This window comes from Ascaphus truei, chromosome 7 (genome assembly GCF_040206685.1).
Source record: "Ascaphus truei isolate aAscTru1 chromosome 7, aAscTru1.hap1, whole genome shotgun sequence".
Lineage (NCBI taxonomy): Eukaryota > Metazoa > Chordata > Amphibia > Anura > Ascaphidae > Ascaphus > Ascaphus truei.
The window spans coordinates 64,941,136-64,953,735 of record NC_134489.1 but is presented as its reverse complement, the minus strand read 5'-3'; the positions used below and the strand labels follow the sequence as shown (position 1 = coordinate 64,953,735).

Here is a 12,600-nt window from a genome sequence, read left to right as displayed (position 1 = left end):
GCCGGTATTGCGGTTCAGGACGTGCTGACAGGCGCATGCGCGAGCTGCCGTTTGCCTAGTGGCCGATAAGTCCTTACTTGCGAGTGTACTTAAAGTGAGTGTCCTTAAACCGGGGTATGCCTGTATGTCTTTCTTACTGATTGGCTTACCAACCAGTGAGTTAAACCAGTGTCTTACAAAACCAGGAGACACAACACACTCTACACTCTCCACTGTTTAATACTCATCTTAAAGAATAGGTCAACAAGTCATTGAGTTGCGTGATCAAGAACACCTCCATACATCCATTTTCCATATATTAATATAATGTTGTACAAATTAATTGCAAGACAACCTAATATTAAATACCGCACTGAAATTGAAACAAAGGTGTAGGAGTTCAAGATTTAACAATAAAATTAACATCAACAAAATCCTTTGTATAGAATGAAGTTGTTATAAGCTTCTTTGTATATGTAATTAACAAGAGACAGGGAGTGCCCAATGCTACATCCAATTGACAAAACATATATGATGAAAAGAATAAAGTAAAATACTGCAATAATAATAATAATATTAAATACTTGGTTATTTAGTTAACCCTTTGGCCAAAGGCGTCATAAGCCTGCATACCAACGTCAAGGTATAACCAAAATAATGCAGGTCCTACACTACACTACATTGTGAACCCTTCCTTTTACCTCTAAGAGGGGAAGAACCATTATAGGTCTTGTTCCTGCAGCAAGTGAAATGACCTCCCAAATAAAAAGGTGAAGGAGGAGGAGTGAGCTCTGGGGGGAGGTGCCACAGCCTCCAATTGACTGCTACCAGTCAGACATTGATTAACACACATTCCCAGCAAGCTTGCTGGGAATGTGTGTATACCTAATTAGCCTGGGACTGTTTTGAGCTTAGTGTGTTAACACTGCAATTTCAGATTTCCCGAAATATTGTATCACTGTAGGAGGTGGGAAAAGATTGGAATACCCATGCAAGGATTTATAACGTTCAATACACATAAATATAACTATTACACACCAAGCCAGTCCAGAGTAGGACCCAATGAAACAATCAATAGATATATTAAACGGGATTAACAACCAATTTTGGAATTAGACTTTTTTTTCTATTTATCTACAACCTCTACAATTCTGTGCATGTTGTAACAATTTCCAGTTTACCAGTATTCCTTTAAAAATTGCAACTATGCACAGCGTTGGATACATTGGGGGAGGGGTGCATTTTAAAATAAATCCATTCTGTAGTATTAGATAATACTTTAAAAAAATTTTATTTAAGTCTTAATGCCATTTTTCATGCATTTTTGAGCATCCTTTGCTTTCTATAGCAGGCTTTAGCACACTTCTCCAGCCGTGCAAGATCTTTGTAACACTTAACTGTGATAATTTGTTGCCAATATTCCCTTCAGTTTGAACTGCAAACTGTAACAATAGATAATGTTACCTTCGTAATTTAAGAATACATTGTAGCTGCGGAGTTACACTGACTGTAAGGATTGATTGTGTTAAATAAATATTTGCCTTTCGGTTTCAGTCACTAGCTACATTAAAACATCGCTCAATTGCTCATAGTAAGCACTGTGCAGCATCTGACTAACTAGGGGTTCAAAATGTGACCAACACACACATCCATAGATATAATCAAAATAGTGTATAATATAATGCTATTCTATAGTGAACTGTGGAGTAACACATACTGGCCGGAATAAGAACGAAATTGGTGGAACAACGCCAGCAATATATTTGTCTGTGATATTACACCGGCCTTCGTGTGTGTGGTATGTATGTATGTATGTATATGTATGGCGTTTTGCTGCTTTGTCCTCTTGGTACGTCAATGTTTTAATATAAACAATATATCAAAGTGAGGAAATACTTCTGGTTATGTCGGTAAGAAATGTTGCTTTTTTTTCTTGTAGTTTTGATGTCAAATTCTGTCTAAAGGCTGATGGTAAAGGAAAACTCCCCAATGATCTTAGTAAGTTTGAAACCAGAAATCGATTCCTTTGTAACCTAATACATTATCTGACATATAAATGTATATTGGTGAGTGGTAAAGCTACTAACAGCTGTAAACAGAGAGTACAAAAAGAGTCAATGGTAGGTAGTAATAATGTAGGACTGCTGAGGTAAGCAACGAGGGAATTCCACAACGTGGGTGTGAAAGGAGAGTAAAAATAGATGAAGAAGACACTGTAGGCCTGCGTGTGTAAGAAAGAGGAGTTCCAATGGAAACCGCTACCTGAGATCCTTGGAGTATAGAGAGTCTGTGTCAGCGCCTCTATGGATCCCTCTTGTAGCACTCCTCAAACGCAGCCCTCTCTGCAGAAGGAACGAAGCCGTCCTGGGTATCTACTGCACGGTCTCACATCAATGGCGCGGAGTTCCCGAGTGCCGGAAGTACGTCATGGTACATCCGGTCCATCCGGAAAGTCTTCCTCTCCCTGTAGACACGTGATTTCACGGGGGAGAATGTAATGAACGCCGACACCCACGTACCCACGTACCCTCAGATCCTCAGCGCGTCACTCCAATCCAGTAACCGTGACATACGAAGTAAGGATCGGAAAATTGATTCGCGGAAGTCCAAAAAATGCACCAAAAGCTCACCAAGTGAAGGGCTAAAAAAGTTTAATAAAGACTACATAAAATGAAAATGGGGACACACAAAAAACTAATACATAACAACCCCTACGCGTTTGAGAAAGGGCACTAAGGTGCCTGAAACGCGAAGGGTTGTTATGTATTAGTTTTTTGTGTGTCCCCATTTTCATTTTATGTAGTCTTTATTAAACTTTTTTAGCCCTTCACTTGGTGAGCTTTTGGTGCATTTTTTGGACTTCCGCGAATCAATTTTCCAATCCTTACTTCGTATATAAATGTATATGTTTGCCATTATTGTGGTCGTATTAAATGTAAGCATTACGGGTTTCCAGTAAATATATTTTACATTTCTAATATTCTTGTATTAATATGTTATTCTTTTTACTGCTTAAATGATTGCAGGTCTTGAAATAACTCTTAACGCTACATGCTTCTTATATCCAAGACATTTTATAATTACACTGATCAATACATTTAATTGTCAAATATTACTTGCTGGGTATCTGTATGTTTATCATGAAAACCTGACCTGTTGGGGGGATGGGGAGGAGCGTAAGGACTGAAGTTGAAGTTGAGCATCCCTACCTTACGGCTTGGCATCAGTTCATAAACATAGCCCTTCGTTTTAAAGCATTGAATTACTAATACTATTTACCCTGTATTTAAAAGTGCGGTGCCATTTAAGAGCCTACATTGCTGCAGGCTTCACAAGCCATAGAAACCACAGCCGACCGCATCAAAAATGACTCTTCAATAAGTCCTAGCAACCTAAAACAAACTGAATTGGTTATTTCGCCATGAACTCTGCAGAAATTAAAATGATCGCTATCTGTTCATTACACACCACATCTGTAGTTAAACTCACTTGTACGTTGTTGCCTTTTTTCATTTGCTAGAATTCCATGTCGAGCTGTTACTGGATAAACTTAAGCAAAAAGGCGCCATACGGAGAGCGCTGTTCCTTCACACCAAGCAGTCCAGCCACTCCAAGAACATGACGATTAAAAATGGAGGCGGAATGCGTTGTGAAGAACTGCAGGCATATTTACGGGTGACTACTAAAACACTTTAAGCACAAAATAAAGTCAGAATTGGTGCATCTTTTTAAAAAAAATACATTTTCTGTACTTCTATATCCATCATTTTCTCCGATATTTCATTATTTTAGTCCTAATGACTTTCCTTTCATCCATCTTTTCCATCCCATTCATCAGCCCTTCTGTAGAGCTCCACAAAAGGATGAAACGGTTTTAAATTCTGTCTTCTGAAATGCCCCAGTATTACCTACTGTACTGTGGTCAGGGATATAACATTAGTAAGGTAACTGCAAACATGTGGGATGCTGCTTTTGTGGTTGGTGCAGTAATTCAATAAACAGGATGGATGATCTTGTACTTAATTTCATGGGCGGAAGAGGAGCTGCATGATGGAAAGGGGATTAATAGGGAAATTCAAAGGCCAAGAAGGGAAAGCCCATACCTTTATGTATTTTCTGGTAAAGCATACTGTGAACATATATGAAAACCTTCAAACTTGTCTGGAAAGGCTGTCCTTGTTTTTAAGGTCCTACAAGCACAGTTGTAATCTTGCAAGTGGAAGTCCAGTTGATTGGTTGAACGTCCCCTTCCCATCAGTTAATGGTTCTCCACTATTATGTAACTAAAATTGTTCTTGAAGTCGCACAAAAAATGACTGAATTCATTTTTTAGTCTTATCAAATATTTTGCTGGGAAAAAATACATTAACTCTCGTTTTCAAGTCTGTGCTGGGTAACCTTTGTGCATTTGTTTTCCTTCGAGTGTTTCAACGCCAAGTAGCTACAGGCACACATGTATGCCCACAAGTGTGGGTCTCCCCTGAGGGGTAAGAACAATTCCCTCTGTCAAGTGTCCACCAATAGCAACACTCTGCATGGGGTTTTGTCTGGGTGCTCCCCCAAGCACGTGTACATGGGAATACATTCTAAACAGAATCTTTGTATGTTTATGTACACACATGAAATATAACCAGTTTTTTTAACTGTATTTTCATAGAAAAATGCTGTTTGCAGTAGTACAAATATTGCTATTATGTAACTAAAATGACATAAAAGTGGCTGTCAATGTTTGATGCCATTGTAAGAATTTTAACTCATCATTTCTGTGTACATACAGCCATTAGGAATACTATGGAGAGAGACCTCGCTCAAAGACCCCTAGGTGGTATTAGCGTGCTGCCAAGTGAGTGTGAATATGAAGGTAGAGAGATGTACCTAGAGAAGGCACCAAAAGGTCCCATGTAAATGGCGCACAGCAGACCCTTATAGTATAGTATGGTCAGGGGTGAACAGTATATACATAAAAAAAGTTTATTAAATATCTTGATTAAAATATTGTGTGGTGTGTATGACGCAAATAAAAATAGACTGGATAAGTCTATAGTACTATTCGATTTCCCTAGTCAGAACCAGTGGTGAGCAATGCTAAATAGATGGTGTGTACACACGTGAAGCTCAAGTAAGAGCTACCAGAGTATGAAACATCACTGCTAACAGCTGATCACTGTATCCTGGCTAAAGTGTATACCAGTTGCAATCTGGGCTGTGCAGTGGGTATTTCCACATATGAAGTGCCCTGTGTTCAGATAGGATACCTAATGACCAGATACCCCGAAGGTAAGTAGCTCTGAATGGGCTGAGCACACAATATCCAGGCGTGATGGATGTTATAGTGAGAAGATCTCACTGCGCATGCGTAATGGATGTAATGACAGTGGGATCGTGAATACGCATGTAGAGCCAGGTAGGTAAAGTTAAACTGCAACCCACATGCGATGTCTTAATCTGCAGCGCTATCAAAATGCGTGTTGTTGTGTTTTCAACTGCTATATAGCGTAAGGGCTATTGGACGCACAGTTTTCAGCACGATTGTGCTATTGGTATGAAAGACTTCCATCACGCCTGGATATTGTGTGCTCAGCCCATTCAGAGCTACTTACCTTCGGGCTATCTGTCATTAGATATCCTACCTGAACACAGGGCACTTCATATGTGGAAATACCCACTGCACAGCCCAGATTGCAACTGGTATACACTTTAGCCAGGATACAGTGATCAGCTGTTAGCAATGATGTTTCATACTCTGGTAGCTCTTACTTGAGCTTCACGTGTGTACACACCATCTATTTAGCATTGCTCACCACTGGTTCTGACTAGGGAAACCGAGTAGTACTATAGACTTATCCAGTCTATTTTTATTTGCGTCATACACACCACACAATATTTTAATCAAGATATTTAATAAACTTTTTTTATTTTTATGTATATACTGTTCACCCCTGACCATACTATAAGGGTCTGCTGTGCGCCATTTACAAGGGACCTTTTGGTGCCTTCTCTAGGTACATCTCTCTATCTTTACATGCAGCCATTGCAAAACATAATACAGCTCAACTCCGTTATAGCACAATCCGCTTATAACATGGTCTGAGCGTGACAACCGATTTAAAAACATCACACTCGCACACCATGTGGGCATTAAACATGAACATCTACAGCACAGTGCAGTGGACTACACAAACCCTGTGGCGTAACAGGTAGAGAATTGGTACTAGCATATGAATGGTCCTGGAATCGATTCCTGTATGATATGGTATAATTTATAAATTATTATAACGCAGTCTCATTCTTTGGACCCCGAGGACCGCATTATAACGCTGTTCAGCTGTACCTTTCATTGGAAAGAATATTTAGCAAAATTCTGTTTTTAAAATGGAGAGCTGGCATTTTGCCCAAACGGCTAAACTCTAGTTTCTTGGTTACATAATAGAAGTGTGAAGGTGACCTAATACTTTTGGTTACAAAAAATATATATTTGTGTGTTCTCTTTCCTTAAAATTCCCCCAGGATGACTCCGAGTTTAGGGACAAGCTTACTCCTATAACCATTTTCATGGAATACCACATGGATTATAAAAGCGCCTCTGACTCATCGGGGCTCCAGCCCATCCTAAACCAGTTCACTCCAGCAAACATCACCAAACAGGTATTTTTAACTATTTTTTTTTTTTAATGTGCACTATGAAATAAATCCTTTTCTTTTTATTAGTTTCATACATTTGTCACCTTATAATCCTCTGAAGTGTCATCAAATGTTGCCCTTCTGTGGTGTCAACTTTTATGGTCTTGTATGCTCCATTGCAGCCATTACATTGTTATTAAGTTTTTCTTCAAGCTTGAAATTGTAAAATATTTGCCCTCTTCTACCACCGCCCCATCCCTCTTTGTAACTTAATATGAATATTCTTTGTCCGCCTGGAAGGTATGATCCATCTTCTACCGTAGTCTGAACTTGTCCTGAAGTATTAGGGGTCTGTACATCAATGCAGAAAAATTGTGTTTGACTCCCGTTGTTTTTAGGGTTGCGTCATATGTAAGACCAGGTTTAAAAAAATAAAATGGGGGAAATGGTGCACAGAGGCAGAATGTGATACACTGTCACACACGGGGCAAAGAGTGGAGCAATGTCCTTTTGTTACCTAAGCGCTGGATGAACATGCCCAGTTTTGCTCTAGTCTGTTTTGTCTTGATGCATAGACCCCCTCAGAGTGGTGTGGCCTGCATTTATATTCCATTCCAGGCATATAATATATCCGCCTGAATATTTATTATCACCCACTAGGTACTAAAATAATTTCAGATCTATTAGATACTTAAAGCTTTCTGTGATACAGTACCAATAGTTCAAGTTTTAGAAGAGCAAAGTAAAAGGGTTTCTTTCCTTTCAACCCTTTTTGAACCCCATTAATTTAATCTCCGGGACCCTTGCTTCCCAGCTTCCCAAGATACTTACCTCCTGAACGGGGTACCAGTATCTCAGCAAAGTTGAAAGCTCCCCCGTCACGTGGACCAATAGGAAACCGCTTAGATGACGTCACAGCTTCCTATTGGCCTGGGAGCTTTGGAAAAAAAACGCCATTACATGAACACAGCTAGCGAGCCAGAGTGGCTACCTGCACCCCCTACAGAGATAAGTATCTCGGGAAGCAGGGGGCCTCTTGAGATGACGGATCCACCTGTGCTGAAGGGATATCCTTAAAACCTGACCTGTTGGTGGCCTTTGAGGACTGGCGTTGGCCACCCCTGCTGTAGGATGTTGAAATTGTTTTTGTGTTGCAGTTCTTCACTTTATAAGGTTTAAGGAGCAAAATGTTATGACAAATGCCATATATGCTACTGAAACAATGTAATGTGCAAATATGTTTTCTTGTGTTCTTTCTTAGGCTCACATTTTGCTGGACTGTGGTGGGGACAATATATGCAAGCCAAATTTGCAGGTCTCAGTGGAAAGGTATGTGGGGATTTAATATAACTATTTGTTTAACACAGGCAAACATGTTTATTGTTCAATACAAATGTGACCGTACCTTATTTAACAGACAGTTATGACCAAATTTTTGGCATCACCATATATAAGTACATTAAGTTAGAACAAACGTTGTCTCACTGTTTTAGTAAATGGGCATAGTTATTAATCACTCTTTTTATATAGGTACTCAAAAAACATTGAATTACATTGGTTTAACCGTAAAATGCATTTGGTTAGTTAAAATAAATGTAAAAAATCAAGTGTATATTAAGGCAACAATCTCTCACAAAATAAAAATACATTTTTTTTTTTTTTTAACAGAATTCGAACCAGAGATTTTCCAGAGCTGAACTGCTCTATTTTCAGCTCTCGGTATTCCCCGGTTTCCAAGCTACTGTGTTTTTAGTTGCCGGTGCACTTCCTGGTGTTTTAGAGGTGGTTATCCAATAGGAAGTTGCATCGTCATCCATTGCGGCTTCCTATTGGCCCCTCGGTTTGGTGGTCATTTTGTTTTCCCAGGAAGAGAGGAGAACATCGGCACCTAAACTGTACGTATTCCGGGAACCAAGAGGTCCTTGGAGCTGTAAATGGCGCGGCTTAGCTCAGGAATACCCCTTGATTGCATTCCTGTTAAAAAAATAAATACAAATTATCAAAAGAAAACGAGGAGGTAGGATTGTTGTTTTTAAAGGCTTTGTAAAAAATAAAAACAAACGGTACAAACATCATAATGGTTAATAATGCCAATTTGATGCGCGGTAACTGCATTGTCCTTTAAATATCTTCTTATATACGAGTTTGTGTGAGCAATGCAAGGCCAGCCATGCTCTGGTAAAACCTCTGTTTAGGTAAATAAAACCTCATTTTAAAAAAAAAGACGGTGAGTGTAGGAAGTTGCGGATTTACAATACATTTACATGATACATTTCAAAAGTCCTTCTTTATGCTCTTTGCAATAAACATGCGCGCTCAATGCGCAAACGGAAAGTGAATATCTTGCTGATTACTAATACTTTATTTTCAATTGGAATCAACAAACATAGGGTTTCCCCCTGGCTCCTATTTGCCACCAGGTTTTGAGATTGGGTTGTTTGCAGTACAGATCCGCCTGGGCTGGCTTCTCTTTACATTTCGTAGCGGTCCGGTGAAAGGTTCATACAATTTTGAGGTTTTCTCCCTTAAACCGTTCCCTGGTTGGGTACCCCATGCTTATCAGGAGATAGGTGGTAACCATAGTTACAGCCTTTTTACATTCTGCACCATTTATTATTGGTGATATTATTGGTGACATTTAGCATTTGTTCCTGCAATGGGAAGAAGGTAGGAAAACACTTTGACAAAATTGTGTTTCTTTTTTTCCCCTCAGTGACGCCACCTAGTGGATATGGTAATTTATTTTTCTCTCTTATCAGTGACCAGAAGCAGATTTACATAGGAGACGATAGTCCTTTGACACTGTTGGTCGAAGCTCAGAATCAAGGGGAAGGAGCCTATGAAGCAGAACTCTTTGTCCAGATCCCACCTCAGGCAGACTTTATTGGTGTTGTTCGGAACAGTGAGGTGAGCCGCGAAGCAGATTTGCTTCTAATGTAGCATTTTTCTGTTTTATAGTGTAGTTGGAGAAATTAGCATATTGATCACAAAAAAAAAAAAAAAATGAAACACTCGTATCACTGCCTTAGACGTGTGCTATAAGAGAAGCTGTATTTATTGCTGCATCAAGGTAGTAAGATGCGTAAAGAAAGAAATCGTTGGATCTGTATTAGATGTATAATAAAACGCTCTTTGATGCAATCGGTTAATGTATTCTTTCTAATAATAGTAGTAATAACTTTGTCATAGAGCACTATTTCATATTTCACTTTCAGTGGGGCCATCGGTGATAGCCCCTGATTAAACCCCCTTATAAAGGGTCTTAATCTGCCATAAACACAATTTCATGTATTTTGAAGTCAAACTGTAACCACATTAACCCCTAAAGCACCAGATTGATTAAAATACTTCATATCCCCCACCATTTTTTATTACATAAAATTCCTTTCTTGTCATTTTTTCTGACCTCTTTATATCCAATGTTCCAGGTTTTATCAAGGTTATCTTGTGCCTTTAAGACTGAGGATCAAACACGCAATGTGGTCTGTGATCTTGGAAATCCAATGAAGGGTGGAACTAAGGTAACATTAATAATGCCAAATTCTGTCATACAACATAACAAATAACACTTGGTATTTAAGAATAAAAACTGCTTAAGCGGCCACATTTCCATATTACTTTATATATTTTAGTGAACATTAATGCCTATGTAAAAAAAACATATTTTAACAGAGCAGAAATATAGGTTGAACTACTATATACAAAAATATCGTCTCTATAGAGTGTATAGACCCAATATTTGAAGGGAATAAAGATCAAACAGAACTCTAGGTACTCACTGGATCTTGCCAGGACAATCGACACAAAAATAGATATGGAGCAATGTAATTATCTGTCACACGCAAAAAAAAAGAAAAAATAGCCTGACACTGGGCTTTAACTTTGTGTATTTATTTTGCTGAGACATGTAATAGCATACTAACAACGTTTTGGGGGTCAGTAGTCCTTCGTCAAGTGCAAAGTGAAGTACAATACTGTATAGAATGAATAATTACTTTTACATTTTTAACAGAAAATGTGATGTGACATTTATGATTTCACGCATTAGTTTTTCATATTCATGAAAACTAGACAGCCGTTTTTATTCATATATTTATCTGCATTAATGGTCCCTGCACTACACGTCTTAAAAATCATTATTAGAGTCTGTAGAAAAAAAGGATTCCAGATCCTCTGTTGTGTTCAGATGAATACAATTTTGGGTTGTTACATAGTACTTTTTCTTGCCCCCCCCCCCCCCTAGATCACAGCTGCCTTGCGTTTTAGTGTTCATCAACTAACGGAGATGGACATGGACAGCTCAGTGAAGTTTGACCTGCAGATCCGAAGGTACGGTAAGAAAAGTTAATCTAACTTGAATATTTAGCATTGTTATTTGTGAGGATATCCGTAGCGCTTTTAGAATGCACGGTTGGTGGTAGGGGAAAAAAAAGTGGATAGTTCTTTAAGAAATGATTGGGTACAACATAATCGGGAAACCAGCAAAGAGCAATTTAAAGTCGTGGGGTAAGATGAAGGGCAGTATTTGCTATTACATAAGGCAGCGGTGCCAAACTGGGGGGCGCGAGACTGCATGCGGGGTTTACAGAGGCCCCGTGCGCTTCCCGAAGGCACTTAAATTAAGTGCCAGGGGAGCTGCAGGGCCTCTGTAAACCTTTTACTTACCTCGGCTCCGGCGGCTTCCTTCCAGCGTTGCCATGGCAACGCGGCGTGACGCCGGGGTGAGGGGACCGCCAGCAGAGGGGCGCAGGGAAAAAAGTTTGCGACCCCTTAACATAAGGCACCTTCTGGTGCTGGAAGTCACTTTACAGTCCATTTAAGTGAAGGAATTATATGGCATACCACTGCATAGTAAATATGGGGCAATAAGTAAAGCCAAGAATATGAAAGGAACGAGATCAATAACACCTAATGTTTTAGCAACAAACCCAGTGCTACATTTGCATCTTGGAAGGATGCCAATAAATGTTTCCACATTAAATGCAAATTAAACCTGCTAGCTTTTATTAAATCAGCATGCAAACTATCCAAAGGTGTCGGTGAGCACCAGTTTTGGAGAATACACGAGCAACCACATCCATAAATAATTTTTATGTTGGGTAAAAGCATCCTGCACCTAAGTTGCTCTTCCAGAAAATGTCTCTCTGCTTGGGGAATCATCTGCTTTATATTTTATGAATTGCTATATCCATGTTACCGGAAATGTTAATAATGTAACATGATATAAACAAATGGCAATTTAACTTTAACTATATTCAGTTATCAATACTTTGCTTGATGTGTCAGTTGCATACCAAACTCACAATTTTATTTTTGTGTTTCTTATAACATATGCAGTGTTCAGAAAACACAGGACCTTTTTTTGTTTGTTTTTTTGCTGAAAAAGAATCACTGCATTTTCATGAAGATTTGCGCAATTATAGGTCTGTCATACTAGATTTACATTTAGGAATGATTTGATAATCTAATACATATTCGTTGAAATTGGTGACGGCATGATGATTTTATCAAGTGCATCGTTACAGAATGGTGTTTAGTGAAGAGACCGCAAGAATTATGGTCCAAAACGCTTACATAGAATGTTTCCTGATAAAGGATGGTCGCTAGGAGAGCTGAAAAAAAACTAATTTGTAAAAAAACAGCTCATCGTTCAGGAGTGGGAGCAGCTGGGTCACCGCGTATCGATTTCTGTAATCAGACAGCGGCGTTCTCGTCTTCAAGCGTTTCAGCTGACGGAGGACATTTTGAACACACCCGTTAAACCATACTTTTAACTCCAACTTTATAGTAATTTTAGTATTTCGGATAAGATTGCAACAGTTGAACAGGTTTACGAGCTACGAAAGAAAATCTCCTATTTCTCGTTTAATGTATATAAAACTCCTGCAGTGTATCTGGTACTTGTTGACAGAATTTGGCTACGTTGTCTTACATAGTGTTAATCTATGTAACAGACCTTCAATTTCATGGGGATTGAGTGAGAAATATATAAAATATGAT

At 38.9% G+C, this 12,600-nt stretch overlaps 1 protein-coding gene across 1 annotated transcript in view; it reads left to right on the top strand.

The window, feature by feature from the left end:
* The window catches only part of ITGAV (integrin subunit alpha V), a 113,310-nt gene that overhangs the window by 78,441 nt on the left and 22,269 nt on the right, over positions 1-12,600 (top strand). Inside the window, exons 16-22 of the mRNA XM_075608871.1 lie at positions 1,919-1,977; positions 3,500-3,654; positions 6,487-6,624; positions 7,862-7,929; positions 9,360-9,507; positions 10,029-10,121; positions 10,844-10,929. Of these exons, the coding sequence (XP_075464986.1) occupies positions 1,919-1,977; positions 3,500-3,654; positions 6,487-6,624; positions 7,862-7,929; positions 9,360-9,507; positions 10,029-10,121; positions 10,844-10,929 (747 nt within the window). The remainder of the gene's footprint in view (positions 1-1,918; positions 1,978-3,499; positions 3,655-6,486; positions 6,625-7,861; positions 7,930-9,359; positions 9,508-10,028; positions 10,122-10,843; positions 10,930-12,600) is intronic.